The sequence below is a fragment of the Lepisma saccharinum genome, chromosome 6, assembly GCF_977018435.1.
Source record: "Lepisma saccharinum chromosome 6, izLepSacc3.1, whole genome shotgun sequence".
Taxonomy (NCBI): domain Eukaryota; kingdom Metazoa; phylum Arthropoda; class Insecta; order Zygentoma; family Lepismatidae; genus Lepisma; species Lepisma saccharinum.
The window spans coordinates 29,946,027-29,962,968 of record NC_139234.1 but is presented as its reverse complement, the minus strand read 5'-3'; the positions used below and the strand labels follow the sequence as shown (position 1 = coordinate 29,962,968).

The 16,942-nt window shown below is 37.4% G+C and overlaps 2 protein-coding genes across 4 annotated transcripts in view; one reads left to right on the top strand and one right to left on the bottom strand.

Moving 5' to 3' along the window:
- Positions 1-8,415, bottom strand: part of ND-39 (NADH:ubiquinone oxidoreductase subunit 39) — a 30,938-nt gene extending 22,523 nt beyond the window's left edge. Inside the window, exons 1-2 of the mRNA XM_083124620.1 lie at positions 8,353-8,415; positions 416-621 (exon numbers count right to left, since the gene is read on the bottom strand). Coding sequence (XP_082980746.1) covers positions 416-621; positions 8,353-8,392 — 246 coding nt within the window. The 5' untranslated portion in view covers positions 8,393-8,415. The remainder of the gene's footprint in view (positions 1-415; positions 622-8,352) is intronic.
- Positions 8,416-8,620: 205 nt separating this feature from the next.
- The window catches only part of LOC145988654 (RING finger protein 141-like), a 37,364-nt gene continuing 29,042 nt past the window's right edge, over positions 8,621-16,942 (top strand). For 2 of the 3 annotated variants that reach the window (XM_083123710.1, XM_083123709.1), the window contains exons 1-2: positions 8,621-8,884; positions 11,243-11,393. In XM_083123710.1, coding sequence (XP_082979836.1) covers positions 11,245-11,393 — 149 coding nt within the window. In that variant the 5' untranslated portion in view covers positions 8,621-8,884; positions 11,243-11,244. The remainder of the gene's footprint in view (positions 8,885-11,242; positions 11,394-16,942) is intronic. The other variant, XM_083123711.1, reaches the window with a different exon arrangement.

Sequence of the window (16,942 nt, the reverse complement as noted above, 5' to 3'; positions counted from 1 at the left end):
GTGACTAAAACTTCAGAGTTATAGAGATGATTAGAATTTAACTACGAACTCACAGAGGGTTTTTCATACTCTACCTTCGAGTTATTGAGCTCGAACAGCACACCATAAACTGTACAAAAATTCATCTTATCAAGGTTTTATTCGAGTTGTTGAGGTAAAATTAGTATTGAGTGTTAAGGAGGAGGAGAAGGGAGGAAAATTCTGTCTTTCAACAAATATATGTAGCATGTAATTCTCCTTTACTCTTACAAGATGATATAAAAATCATTCTTCATTCCATGTGTTTGTAAGCTGCAAAATTTAAAACAGGTTGCAGTTTGAAATCATGTAACTAATTACTATCAAACTCCAGTAGTTTGCTTCTCACTCACTTTGTACACAAAATGCCAAATTAATTTTTCATGAAAAAGCTCACCTGAGTACCAGTTTTACCAAGGCGGTTGCATACATAGCGTCCAAGGAATCCACTTGCACCAAAAACAGTGGCAACAGTGCCATTAAAACTGCTTCTTCCCCCAGTTCCTTTCTTTAAGGCTGCCAAGTTCAGCTTTTTAACAACATTTTCATCTGTGCTGTAAGCTGCTTGTGATAAGGTGACACTAACTGCTGCTCCATGATATTCTGAAAAAAACAAAAAAAAAAAGTTCTTTAATGTCAAATCATAAGTTCTGTGCCAATATAAATAATATCATTCTATATTTTGTTTTTGTAGTCAGGCTATGTAAAATATCATAAAAGCACGAATTCACTGAGATTATATGGCAATGAAAAGTTCTACTATGAGATGCACTTGTGATGTGCTTTATTTGTCTGAATGTAGACTTATCTTATATGTTTTCATTTGTTTTTACTTAATTTTACCAGCATGCCTGAGAAAAGCATAGGTCAATAATGCCTATTCAAATCAACCTACTTTACAAATTGAAAAAGCAATTACTAATATAGAACAAAGTGACGTGTGTTCGGAGAGATCATATTGCTGATCTCACAAAGAGAGAAATTAGAAGAGTGAGACAGCTTGTATGTTTGTGTTTTATGTATGTCATGTAAATTGACTAGAAAAAAATAGTGTAACCTGGTCAAGGAAACCTACACCAACAACTGGAGGTTCGTCGTGCTGACTCCTGGTGGGCATTCGATAGGTAGGCGCAGGCCCTCACGGGCTGTTGCGCCACGCAATTATTTGTTATTGCCGAGTAATACTCCTACTGTATAATCATGAACCTAGGAATTTGAAAATGTGGCATTTCGTCATTTTTGTGGATGGCATTTGTTTTTTTTTCGATGGTATCCAGTCTCACGAAACTTGAAAAATTCTCCTACTTTTCCGCACAGGGATGTACTTTGGATCAGATAGTACAATTGATGATTCTTTTACTGCTCCTTTTTTTATTTTTTATTATTTTTTTTTACATTCCTGGTCATATTTAATTATAAAATCTGATTTACACAAGGCAAGTAAAGGAAGGTGATTAACCCTTAACCTCTTGGTGCCCAAGTATCTCGATCAAGATACTTTCCTGTAACCCCCAGGTGCCCAAGTATCCTGATCGAGATACCTTGTTATGCTCAGTTTTTACGTTATAATGTCGCTATGTTTGGCTGGAATTGCGATTTTCTTCTTTCATATTATTGTTAACACATATATTAAACAATAATGTCTCTTGCACACCTTGGTGTTGAACAAAAAATGCTGGAAAATGGCAGCTTTTTTTTGTGCAGCTTTCTCTCAAAGAAAAAATAATTCCGACAACAATGGTGGGATTTGTTATTCTAAAGCAATGCGTTTCTTCCACCACTGGAAACTCGATGGGTGAAAAGTTTGCTTCTTGGGACCCGAGGTCACAAGGAACTTTCCCCATGTCAGCACAAGGGCAGGGGGGGAAGAGGGGTTGAGGAAAACTGCATTGTAACAAAGCAAAGATTTAGGCACAGATGAAAACAGGTCTTTGTTGTCGAGCACAAGTGTTTCTCAAGTGGCTGCAATGTGACCTGCACTGTCTAAAAATAGACTGGTTACGCACATGGAAGAGAGTGCAATATTTGGCGCACTTTAGTCACTCCGGTCTAGTTTATCAGAGCGGTCACATCCATCAGCGAGCCTTTCGAAGTGTGCATGTGCCTGAAGTTGTTTTTCGTGGTGTGGTGGTTTTTATATCTCACAAACTGACAAGTGTGTGTGTGACTTGTGCCGTATGAAAGTGTCATTTGTGCCTGCAGTATCTCCAAAAGGCTTATAGCTGACCATGGCTTCCCCGAGTGATATCCGTTCTGATGAAATTCAAGATGAGCTGGAGGCAATGGATACGGACTATGAGTGGGATGAAGAAGAACTTGACATTCCCTCTGACATGTCGTCAGAATCTGATGATATGTCACAAAGATGAGACACACGTCCTCCTTCCCCTCCTCCTGAATCTCCTGTCGACTGGCACCCCCCTCCCCGAACCGATAGGACTGCTCCCAACCTGCAACCTATCCTAGGACAGACTGGACTGAAGGCTCGACATACTGACAATCAATCCTCACCCTTGGACTTTTTTACACTGACTTTTTCTACACACATCTTCCAGCATCTGGTGACTAAGACCAACAAGTATTACTACCAACATATCACAAATCACCCAACGACAAAGCCCGAACGTGACGTTATGAAATGAAGACTTTCATTGGGTTGACATTACTGATGGGACATGACCGAAGATCACGTTGGAGAGACTACTGGTCTAGGAAACCCTAGCTCCACACACCATTTTACAGACAGAAGATTTCACGAAACAGATTTTTGCACGTGCTACACTTTGAGGACAATACCAAGGACCCCTCCTGCCAAAATCCAAATTATGACAAGCTGTGGAAGATGAGGTTTGTCTTTGACAAGATCAATGAGCTAAGCTCTAAATGCTACTATCCTACAGAGCATTTAGCAGTTGATGAAGCTATGGTTTTATACAAAGGCAAAGTCATTTTCAAACAGTATGTTCCAAAAAAACACAAGAGGTTTGGGATCAAGAACTACAAACTCTGTGATTCTTTGGGATATACATATGACATGACGGTGTATCTGGGCAAGGACAAAGACACACTCCAGGTATGAATGTGATGCACGCTTTAGTTGTAGCGATGACGGGGAAGATGCAAGGAGTTGGTTGTAAGTTATTTATGGACAACTACTTCTTTTCTCCAGTGCTATTTGATGATCTTGCAGCAAATAGTGTGACCGTCAATACCCGACGAAAAGGCCTCCCACCCCACTTTTCAAAGACAGACTTGAAACTGAAGAGAGGAGACATACGTGTTCAGGTGAAAAATGACTTGACTGTGAAATGTTGGAAAGACAAAAGGGAGGTGTACGTCTTGACCAACATGCATCAGTCAACAGCTGAGGGAAATTTCTGCGATGGCAATGGCAACATACTCAAGCCGGCTACTGTATGCAAGTACAATACCCACGTGAGTTATGGCTGAATGGGAAATAATGTAGAAGTAAATCGGAACCTTAGTAGAATACATTTAGGGACTTTATTTTAATGCTAAGAGAACTGAACTTGACCTGCCTAAGCTAACCACAAAAGCACATATTGAACAAAATCTTAAGTAATCGCTAAAACTCTGCAGTATTTTTTAAGACGTAAATCGAAATCGAACCAAGTAAAAATTGCATTCATAGCATGATAAAATCGCAATGAAACAAAAGGAACTTGGGCCCAAAAAATAAATTTTTGTAATGCATTTGTATAAATAATTACATGCATCTTCCGAATTCCTCGAATAGTAACAAAAAATCCCAAACCACATGACTGTGTATTTGTATATTGGTCACCGTAATTTCCTTTTAAATAGCTTTAGGCTAATTGTGAAGATGGGGTGAATTATATTAAGAAAAAATAGAATAAACGGACAAATTCAAGGAAATAATCCTGCCGTGGAAGGAATTAACCCAAAACCATTTGAATGAAATGCACAAACGCTTGGTTAGGCCAAACAATTATGAGATGACAGCCTAACTATTATAAATCCGAGAAGTCCAGCTACTACAGAAGTGATTAGGTGTAACACAAACATTAAAAATGTGAAGGGGTTTGAGTTTGGTAACAATTGCATCTCCGAACAACGAATTTAGATAGTTCCTTGTAGAGAGTTCCTGGAGGTATTTTCTTTCGTCGTTGAATCTGCTTGAGCGGGAATTCATGTGTTTTTCACAAAAAAAATCTCTCCAATACACAACTGCCGTTGCTGTTCTTTCCTTCCTCTATGAGAGTCGGATGTTGCCTACGTTTGATGACGTAACCTCCTGTCAGTGTTTCCAACCATGCCGTTGTTTTGCAAGAAGATCAAAAAACTAAATATATATTCCTGATATTACTACGACCCAAAATGACTCGGTGTCGAAATCTTACACCCTGGATTTCGCGAACATTTCAAATGTTTTCATCAAATAAATAAGTTTCTTGTAACAAAGGGTGTTTCTAAATAGCACGGAAGGTTTTTTTTTTTACATCTGCAGCTAGGAAACTTAGGTCTTTTTTATATTGAAGTTCCTTACGTACGTTGCGTCTATACGGCTTTTCAGGGCTTCCATATTGGATTCATGTCACAGGCGCATGTCTAAACATTTTTTTTTCTTCTTATGATTGACTTGTCCAACGGGATAATTTGCGATATGTTATTGGTATGACGTATTGGCAGGTTGGAGATTTGATTTCAGACATTTCTTGATTTGTGTGACATCCAATTGACAAACAAAGAAGAACTAAACAACCCAAGATGAGATTGACCGACCTTCAAGGAATGAAGGACGTAGAGGACTTTATCACACCAGACGTACATGACTTGCAGGGAGATGGTCTGCTGGCTGCTTCGAGGAAATTGTATTTTCTGAATGACTTGTGGGATGTCATAATTTGCAACTTCTTATTTCTATGATGGTACGGACAGGGGAAGGTAGTATTCTGTGGAAAAGGACAACAAAGACTTCTCTTCTGGACTTTCAAATTAACTTCGACCCACAATTCAGTCTACACTTGAGATAAAGAGGTAAGTTACCTTTTGAGGTTTAATTTCAGCCTTATTTCTTTGGTACCTAAATGTGTCGGTGTGAAAAATATTATTGGGGTCAGGTGGCCCCGGCCAGTTTCTAACATACCTTCAAAAGGGACTCTATATAGAAAGGCGGAACAGAGGCAGGACCGCGGCAGCGTTAGGTTAATTACCCCAGGGGCAGAGCCCGGAATTGGTGGAAATTTCAACACAGCAACCACCTCGCAACTTCAAACGGCTGTACAGTCGTAAATACTTATTTCCGCGGTCCAGAATTTTATTATTCACAATTAGCAGCACATAATCTTTATTAAAAAAAATTCACCTGCGAAATCAAAGACCTGTAAGATTTCAAGCAGCGAATTTACAATATAGAGATATTCTCCAATTTTGTTAATATTCTGCATACTCACTAATTTAGGCCTCACAACCACGAATCTGAACTTAAAATTTGTTGGTCACGTCTAGAAATCGGAAAATAATGTGGTCCATGATCTCAACCAACAATGTAGAATTGCTCATTATTTATAGCAAGATCTATTGTTTCACAACGAAATATACATATTCCTGATATACTACAACCACAAATTTTAACTATGTTTGCCTAACCCAACTGCAACTAACCTAACCTTACTGTGAATGGTGCGTGGGGCTATTCGCCAATGGTGCATGACCTATGCGTGCATGGTTCTACAACCCCAAATTTTAACTATGTTTGCCTAACCTAACCTTCCTGTGAATGGTGCTATTTGCCAATGGTGCGTGACCTATGCATGTATGGTTCTACGACCCAAAATTTTAACTGTCTGCCTAACCTAACCTTCCTGTGAATGGCGTGGGGGGGGGGCTATTCGCCAATGGTGCATGACCCATACGTCCATGGTTCTACAGCTTTGTACCATGTAACTGGTGAATCACAGTTTTCAAACTTACCTGTAATTAAAATCCGCATTCTAGATGCTCTTATCGGTAAATTTCTCGTAAGGGACAGACGGATTTCTACAGGAGAAATTACTTACCGAATGCTCTTTGTTTATACTTCTGGAAGTTCGGGGAAGTGTTTTCTCGTATCGTTCATTGAATTTTGCCAGTAAATCATCTATTTTCCCATATAAATGTGTGACCGATGCACGAAAGCTCTTGAATTCATTTACTTCCAGGTGAATGTAGCATGTGTGTGATGACGTAATCGTGGTCAGTGTTTCCAAATATGTGTTTTTGTAACTGAAGAAGGTACCTTTCCGCAAATGGTTTGTGGGGCTATGTGTCAATGCTTCGTGGGGCTATGCGAGAATGATGTGTGGGGCTACGCATATTTCTTTGAAACCAATTTTTAACTATTGTAACCTATACATGACCCTACCTAACCTAACCTTACCGGAAATGGTTCATGGGGCTACGTACAAGGTAACCAAAAAAGTTCTTGCCGTTTTTGACGTCCAATTAATCATGCGCTCACAGAGGGGAAACAAAATGACGCACGTGCCTGACAAGCAATTGGGAGTTAGTCTGACCATCGACTGTCAGTAATACAGGCACGTTACACACACACAGCAGTCATAGCTCATCCAGTGTCGAAGAGAAATGGAGGTATCGAAGCAGCTTGTTCGCTTGTGTTTGTTGTATGACTTTAAAGTGGGCCTGTCAGCCGCCGCATCAAGTTGCCGCATTTGCCAGGCATTTGGGGAGAATGCCGTGAAGGAACGCACTGCCAGGCATTGGTTCCAGAAATTCCGTTCGGGAGATGTGAGCCTTTCGGATGACCACATGTGTTGGATGACGAGGCCCTGATAGCAGCCATCGAGGAGGGCAGTGGTCTAACGTGTGATGAATTTGCATAAAGGATCCATGTTTCCGCTGAAACAGTCAGACTCCACCTGCATGGGATAGGGAAGTCATACAAGTTAAGCAAGTGGGTACCCCACACATTATCGGCAAACAAGGAACAACAAGTGACAGCCTGTTTGTCCTTGCTCACTCGGCACCTGAACACACCCATATTTGATCGCTTGCTCACTGGTGACGAAAAGTGGGTCCTCTATGACACTCCCAAGCGTACCAGACATTGGTTGTCGCCACGTGACCCTGTTCCTCACACCTCAAGACCACCTCTGCACCCACGAAAGGTTATGCTCTCTGTATGTTGGAATTGTCGGCAAGTGGTGCATTACGAGCTCCTTCCACCTGGTCAGACCATCACTGCTGACCTCTACTCTCTGCAGTTGCAAAGGGTGCACCGTGCATTGCTGAAGAAGGAGCCGGCATTGGTGAATCGCAAGGGTGTGCTGTTCCTGCACAACAATGCCAAGCCATATGTGGCAAAGAGGACCCGGGAGACCCTTCAGCATCTTGGCTGGGAGACACTGTGCCATCCACCATATTCACCAGACCCTGCACCAACAGATTACCACCTGTTTCATTCCCTCGACAACCACCTCCATGGGAGATCCTTCGCAAATGAGGGAGACCTGCGGAACGCACTCACGGACTTCTTTGCATCCAAGCCCGCCGAGTTTTATCAGCAGGTTTGTGCAGCTGCAGGAACGTTGGCAAAAGGTGTTGGATGCTGATGGAGATTACTTCGAAACCTAAAGATACGTACCATCCACTGTATTGCTCTTTGTTTATCACTGCTCTTGAACGGCAAGAACTCTTTTGGTTACCTTGTATGAATGGTTTGTGGGGCTACGTAGGTATTTTTGGGTGCAGTGGGGTGGAAACACTGCATGGCGAGTACGGTAGTGAAACTGTGACCGCAATTTGGCGTGTTACCGAAGGCAAAAAGAAACGAAGAAAACTTATTCGATATGTCGCAAATAGAGCTTATTTCCGTGAAATAAGCGAAATGCCACCTTCAGCAATGTTTCTCAATGCAGAATACGTAAGTACGAATATTCAAATTAAATGAACTAGCAAATTTCAGCCGTTTGTCCGATACGAGAAATTTACCGTAATTTCTCCTGTAAATTTGAAGAAATCCGTTTGTCCGATACGAGAAATTTACCGATATGGGAATCTAACCCAAAACCATTTCTGAATGAAATGCACAAACGCTTGGTTAGGCCTAACAATTATGAGATGACAGCCTAACTATTATAAATCTGAGAAGTCCAGCTACTACAGAAGAGATTATGTGTAACACAAACATTAAAAATTTAAAGGGGTTTGAGCTACAAGTACATTCCTATCCGACCGAAATGAACAAAAAAAAAAGAAGCAATTACTCAATAATAATTTTGTGTATGTGCATAATAGCAAATAAGAATCATGAAGTACTGTGCATTCGCTTAGGATTATATAAATTGTACTCACTGGTCAGCAGCAGACACTGCTTTCTTGCTAGCGCAGCCATCTTTCTTTGGCAAGCTGCGAGGTAAGTCGATTTGTCCACCAGGAGTGAAGTTGACGAACAAGTTCGCAAAATGTAAAGGGCAAGTCTCCAATGCAAACAACTTAGTGTATTTTTTACATATTGATAATTCTCTAGATTCCAATACGGCTATTAAAAATCGAGAAATATTATATATTTATGACACTTCCCGTTATGTACAACTTGCGTTTTAAGTGGACAAAATCGATATATCGAGTGGACGTGTGGTTTGGTTTTGTGTTGTGACTGTGGAAGTTAAATGTAAGGAAAGACTTGTTAAATGTAAGAATTGGAACGTATATTGAATGAAAAATACAGTTTCTATACATTTTGAATATTTTTGAATCACGGAAATAATTAAAGGAACTGTATTCTATTTTCGTGCGTCTGAGTTTAATTTCAACTTGAACCTGTGTCGTCGCAGTGACAAGCATCTGACCAAGAGCTGGAGTACTGGGTAACATTCTACTTTTAGTAAGGAAATTTTCTTGTTTTACATGTCTGAATGTAGCTAGTTACGAATTCAAGTTTGCCAAAGATCCTTTTGTGTTTTTGTGATTTCATCATGCGACGAATGCATTTTTAACATGGTTCAATTTCGGTTTACTTCTGTTCACACGTAGTGTGGAGTTTTAGTAATTACTTAAGATTTTGTTCAGTATATGCTTTCGTAGTAAGGTTAGGCAGGCCAGGTTTTGTTCTCTTAGCATTAAAATAAAGTCCCCAAGTGCATTCTACTAAGGTTGCGATTTACTTCTACATTTATTTCCGACTATTGTACGATACTTAGTTGCCCTGGGTTCGATACCCGGTGGAGGCGCATAGTGGTTCGGATCCCACTTAAAGCTGTAGTCCAGTCCCGATTAGGGTACCAGTTAGATATGCCGGAGACACATTTAACTCGTTTATTTTCAAATAAAAATCATTTCTACTTACCTCATATGTATAGTGGAACATTTTTCAAGTTGGGATCACTTTTTTTTCCATGAAAAAATAGTTATTTTTAACATTATAATTATTTATTTGTCGTTGCTAATTCGGCGGCCAAATCTTGACTCATCTTGTCTGTCGTCAGCTGATATGCAGTATCTATAAATGCCGCACAAGCTATTCACAAAACATTTTCAATCGAAAATTGTTCCACAAACCATTCACGGAAGGTTAGGTTAGGTTCAGTTAGGTTAGGAAATTTTAGAAAAATAAATTTAAACAACAGAAAAAAAATGAACTTTCGTACACATATAGACACACTTCCCATCCCGTGCAATACATATACTAGAACATTTAGGACATTCCATTTCTTCCTTCACGATTCCATGTTCAATTAAAAAAATCTCGTGGGTCTTCAATATCCGGGAACAATTTCACAACACAACCTTGACACGTCATCTTGTCAAACTACCGCGTGGTTGCTACACTGACAGGGGGTTACATAACCGAACGCACGGAACATTTGATTCACGTAGTCGATGGCAATGGTGGCACAAGCTATCGTGCAACAGAGATGCATGAATGACGAAAAATACCTTACTTACAGGCCAAATAAGGTGCACGATTCGAAAAAACAATTTCCCCGGCTTCCGTAAGTACTTTCTCGTCTTTTCTCCTTTAAATTTCAAGAAATGTGTCTCCGGCTTATCTAATCGTTACCCCAATTAGCCTTACTGTGCATAAAGTGGACTTAAAACACCAAATCAATCATATACTTAGTTGCTTGTCAACGGAAAATACATTGTCAATGGGAAGCGCACATGCTTGCATAAGGTAATTTTTAAGTTTTTTTTTTTTTTTCAACATAAATAACTTTTGGTAAAAATTTACTATCCTTCGGACACCTCTAATTTTTTCGTTTCGTCAATTTTTGACATTCGTACTTACGTATCTGCTTCGCAGAACATTCCTGAAGGTGTAGAACATCTAGAAATTGCAAAATAAGCGAAAATAAGGCGTTAGTTTTCGGAATGGAAACTGTCGATTTTCGCGATTTTTTTTGTTTCACAACCAAATATATATATTCCTGATACTACCACACCAAATTTTAACTATGTTTGCCTAACCTAACCACGTGCCAATGGTTCGTGGGGCTAGTGTCAATGGTTCATGGGGCTAGCGTCAATGGTTCGTGGGGCTAGCATCAATGGTTCGTGGGGCTAGCATCAGTGGTTCGTGGGGCTAGCGTCAGTGGTTCGTGGGGTTAGCGCCAATGGTTTGTGGGGCTAGCGTCAATGGTTCGTGGGGCTAGCGCCAATGGTTTGTGGGGCTAGCGTCAATGGTTCGCAATTATTTCCAATTTCTAGATCCTGATACTAACACGACACCAAATTTTAACTATGTTTCCTAACCTAACAGAACTAACCTATCCACGCGCCAATGGTTCGTGGGGCTATCTATTCTCCGTCGGAGAATTAATTTTCAACAAACAACATGAATTTCAGCTATGAAACATTCCCACATCACACAAAACACCTTCCCGATGTTCGACAATGCTACAGGAACTTATTACAGTAAGTAGTTTCTTCTGTAAAAATAAATAAATGTGTCCGAAGGATAGTAAACTAGTACCTCTACGATAATTAGTCTTCCTGCTAGGATAATTTTAAAAAAAATCAATCTGAACAGTTACCCTTATCCCTCCTCTACACCAGTTTTCCATAAAGAAATAAGCCTTCCAGAAATTTTACTTTAAATTAGTTAGGTTTGCAGTTCAGTCATTATTATGCACTGCAGTGTGCTATGTCTTTCGGTTCAAACAACCTGTGTTTCCTTTGTATAAGTAAATTGTTACTGATTATTTTCATACTGTATTATAATTTATATATTTCTTGTTTGTAGGTATGGGTCAATCCAGCAGCTCAGAGAATCACATCCCGGATACAGTTGGTTGTTTCCAAGAAGAACTATTTCGACATGCACATATTATTAAAGAAATTGCTGTTCTGACATATGATGATTTTCAGAATTATCTTGCACAATTAAATGCACTGTAAGTATTAAGTACACTCAATACAATGTGAGAGTAAGAAACGTTTTGAAGGAACTATACTGTTTTTGGTATGAATGCACAATATATTCTTCTTATACTCACTAAATATGCAGTCCTGGTAACGTATGTGGAGGTAAGATTGGGAGTCATGTGTAAAAATTGTACAAAACTGATTTCACAGTTGGGAATAGATCTGTATAGCAGTCATGCATGCAGGTTAGTGGCATAGCAGCCACCCCTCCAACTCCACAATGCAGGGAGACCCCGAGGTGGGTGGGTGGGTGGGTGGGTGTGTGTGTGTGTGTATATATATATATATATATATATATATATATATATATATATATATATATATATATATATATATATATATATATGTAGAGAGACGTCTCTCTACTCCTGAAGATGTGATACACCATCACGAAAATTTGAATTTTTTCTTTGTCCGGTGAGTGTTTCCTCTCTCCTCTTTCACTTTTTATTTAGCCCTTATTTTCCTGTAGTTTACGGTTATTACAAGCATAAGAAAACAGTTTTTCTTTGTGACGTTTCAGGAGAACACACGCTCCTTTCATCAGACATTTATTTTCATTTTGATTAAAGATACAGTTATAACAATGGTTAGTAATTTTTTAAACAAAAATAATCTGTTATATAATGGATGTTGTCAATGTTACATTGTTGTAATATAGCAACTTAACTGTGAAAAAAACAGTCTGTTTTATTTTTATTTCAGATTTAAAATAAAATTATTTTTTTTTAAATCTGAAATAAAAATAAAACAGACTGTTTTTTTCACAGTTAAGTTGCTATATTACAACAATGTAACATTGACAACATCCATTATATAACAGATTATTTTTGTTTAAAAAATTACTAACCATTGTTATAACTGTATCTTTAATCAAAATGAAAATAAATGTCTGATGAAAGGAGCGTGTGTTCTCCTGAAACGTCACAAAGAAAAACTGTTTTCTTATGCTTGTAATAACCGTAAACTACAAGATAAATAATTCTATAATGCAAGCAATGCGTACATACAAGAAAAACTATTATTCATCTATTACGGGGAGAGAGGTACGTACATTCCAGCAATGTCAAATCAAGATTCAAACAACACTTCAGAGAATCAGATTTTTGAGAAGATGCAAGTTAAACAATATAGTGCCAAATTTTTTGAAGTGGAAAGTTCGAACTCGTAATACCTACACCAGTGAATTTAAAGGAAAGCTACAAATGTTAATGATAGGACGACTAATCAGGGACTCATACTCAGAATTGGACAGCCTTTCTCGTAAGACATATGATCTCCACATAACATTATCAAATTCCTTGCATCCACTCATATGGGATAAAGTGAACAGAGCTACACAACAAGTCGTAGAACACTACATCAAGCTTTCAGAAAGGAGACTTGATAGGAAATTCTACCAGCTAATTCAAGAAGAACAAGTTATATACAACAACAATGAAAGAAGGGAAGCAGTTAATGTCACTGGTAAAATAGAAACTAAGAACATTGACAACAGATTATTTATAAATCTTACGGATATTGAGGTACCTGATGAGTATATAGAAATTTTTCAATTCGGAATGAAATTTTCAGTTGGTAGTGCTTATATACACAAGGAAAAAACGGTTAAGTTTTGAATACAACAGAAGAAATAACAGAGGTCCAAAATACACGGAACGGGAGAAAGATCATATAAGGTTGGGGAAAAAAGTTCATGGTTTCAAGATCTGGTTGAAAGAAAACAACATTTTCTTAATAAAATCGGACAAGGAAAATAAACCTGTCCTTATCCGAATTAAGGACTATAAAGAAAAAATGGAAGAATGTTTCAAAGTAAACAATTTCACAGAAACCTCTCGAAACCCTATAACTAAAATAATAAATGAGGTAAAGAAAGTAATTGAAACCAGTATCACGATACCAAGAGAAATGAAGAAAAAACTCATTGTCAAAAATTCAACCCTGCCGATTGCCTTTGGACTACCAAAAACTCACAAACCGGGAACTCCAATACGACCCATCATTGCAACTTTCACACATCCTGCATACAAACTATCCAAATATTTAGTTGAAAGACTTGCTATAATTAAACAACAAACACCATTCAGTGTTAAAAATGCATTTGAAGTGAAACAGAAACTAAAAAATATTGTTTGGAATAATGAGTATCGTATTGCAAGTTTTGATGTTGAAAATTTATATCCTAGTGTCCCAATAGAAGGTGCCACAGATGCATTACACAGATGGCTTATTGAGATGAAGGTTAACCCAGTAGAATCATGGGAAATGGTTCGATGGTTTACTGTATGTGCAAATTACAATTACTTTATATTTGATGGCAAAATATATCAGCAAAGTAATGGTCTATCAATGGGAAACCCAGTATCCGGAATCATCTCCAGCATTTTCCTTCATTACATAGAATCTCCAATTGTTAATGCCATAGGTGCGGATATCAAACTCTACATCAGATATGTGGATGATGTGCTAATTATCGCTAAAAATGAGAACACCATCATGGACGTATTTAAATTGTTAAATGAATCACATCGTCGCATAAAATTCACTTGTGAACCCATGAATGACAATGTAATTTCTTTCCTTGATCTGCAAATTAAGACAACTAACTCAACAATTCAAACATCAGTCCATAGGAAAAAATTAGCGGGGGAAAAATACATCCATGCCAAATCAGAACATTCGCGTATAACAATGGATAACATATTTTTTAATTTTTTCCTGAGAGCACAAAGACTATGTTCTAATAATGAGGATATCAAAAATGAAGAAGAAAGGCTCTTTAATATAGCAAAAGAAAATGGTTTTCACACTAACAGAATAAACCAAATCAAAAAACAAGTTGCAAGAAAACTAAAGGAAAAGAGAAATACAGACAAAGATGAAAAATCTGTTGAAAAGAAATTTGTGTGCATTCCATTCCACAAGGGATTCTCACATAAAATTGCAAAAATTTTTAGAAGTTTTAATTTCAAAATTGTTTTTAGATCACCAAGAAGTTTGGAATGTACATTTAATGAATTCAAAATGAGAAACTCTCTACCAGATGTGGAAACCACAGGAATATATAATATAAGTTGTTCATGTTCAAAAGATTATGTGGGACAAACAGCAAGGAAAATGGCAATAAGATGGCACGAACACGATTTGGACATTATAAATCTAAACCCAAGAACAGGTTTGTCAAGTCATATCATCGAAGAGAAGCATTTGATTAAAAAGAGAAGGGTTTTAAAAAGATTAACGGGAAACACAGAGTTGAATGTCTGGGAAGCTTCGTTCATTGCAGAAGAACACTGGAATAAATTAAATAATGAAAATGGTAACATAGATCCAGTATGGAGTTTTCTTTTTCACAAATGGAGTAAGCCACCATCTTTAAAATTTAATGTAACAGAAAACATCAAGAGACTTTGTGAAATCAATGATGAATTTGAATTACCTGATGATATTTTGGATTCATAATTATTATTTTTTTTTTTTTTATTTTTTTTTTAAATCTGAAATAAAAATAAAACAGACTGTTTTTTTCACAGTTAAGTTGCTATATTACAACAATGTAACATTGACAACATCCATTATATAACAGATTATTTTTGTTTAAAAAATTACTAACCATTGTTATAACTGTATCTTTAATCAAAATGAAAATAAATGTCTGATGAAAGGAGCGTGTGTTCTCCTGAAACGTCACAAAGAAAAACTGTTTTCTTATGCTTGTAATAACCGTAAACTACAGGAAAATAATTCTATAATGCAAGCAATGCGTACATACAAGAAAAACTATTATTTAGCCCTTGTGGCTATATATATATATATATATATGTACAAACACACACGCCCGCATTTGTGTGTATGTATATGTAGTTTCACAAACATGTATTCTCTCTCCCTCTTTGCCCCCTCTCTCCTGATTTCCTCTGTATTTCTTTCCCCATTTCCTTTTGCTGGTGTACATTTTCTTATTTATCCTTTACATACCTTTTTCCTCTTCCCCACCCTTTTCTCTATCTCTCTCACACACGCACATCGTGCATGCGTAATCTTATTGTCAATTCTTCTCATCGGTATTCTCTGTCGACTCCACTAGAAAAATGGTGGCAAAGGGACTTGATGCTGTCACGTATTTAAAAAGAAAAACACTTATAAGGTCCTGGCCCTTAATAATCTCTTGCTTCTCAGGGTTTTCCAATCTATCATTTCTTCTGTCTGTCCCCTTCCTTTCATTGTATCTGCCTGTCCATGTTTTCAACTTTTCACTTTGCTTTGTATAGTGGATGTATTGTCTTATCCCTTCAAGTTTTGAAGAAATTCTTCGCATACTTGGATACTTTATTATGTAGACTTAGCAAATAACAGTAGGGTTGTACTGTTTAATTCATGCAAAAATTATGAAAGGTATGGAAGAAATTCTTTACCAATGCAAGAGGCAAGAAGTTATTAGCTTACAAGAAGTAATTATATTTATGAAACCAGCGCCACCCCTAGGAGAGGTGCAAGGCTTTGCTTTACATGGAGGGAAACCATCTAGCAGCAAGAATATTTGAAATGTATTTTTAGCATTCCCAGTGGAGGCACTTAGTGGTTCGGATTTCACTTTAAACTGTAGGTCCAGTTCCGATTGGCTTTACTGTGCATAAAGTGGACTTAAAAACTAAAAGAATTCAAATGTAATTTTAGCATTTAGATTTGGATAGCAAGTTATGCCAAAATTTGACATTCTTTTATTTGCCACTATTAAAAGTCAACATTATTGTGAGTTTGTTTTTTTTAACTGGAAAGAGTGCTGCTTCCTGGATATGTTATTGAATGACACTTTTACTTGCCTCACAGGAGTTTTACGAATTGATAAGTGCATATGATTCTTTGGATTTAATTAATGCTTTATTGGGAAAGTTTAAAACACACAAGGAACGAACATTTTTTGTTCATTCAGCATAAAAACTAGAATTTTCAAAGAAGATATCACTGAAAATGGTAAAAAGAAAGTAATTTGCGCAAAATGAACATCTTAAAATCGATTCCATTAAAGAAGCAATGACTTACTGAAGTAAATATTCATGTGGCCAATGAAGAAAAAGACATGCTCGATAGGGTTCATTAGCAAAATGCATAGCGCTTGGAAAAACAATACCTTTACATATATTGTGGAAAGTGATTTAGTCCAAAGAAAATTCATACATACATACATAACAATTATCACCACTTTAGTGGGGGCAAGGCAAATTTCTCAATAAGTATGAACATTACACATACAAAATATTTTTTTTTTCAATATTGCCAACAATATTTATTTAAAGTTGGTTTCACTATGAAAATAAGACATCCATTACCAAAAACTCTAGGATATGGAAGCCTTGTCATGGATAGAAGTTCTATTCATGCCATATGGAAGTAACACAAAGAAGGCGTTTTTATTTGTGTGTTTGGTTGTTTTAAAATATTTGTTATATCCTGTATGATTTTGTACTCCCCCACCTTGAAAAGCGTGAATGTTATCTGGATCACAAGTCCTATC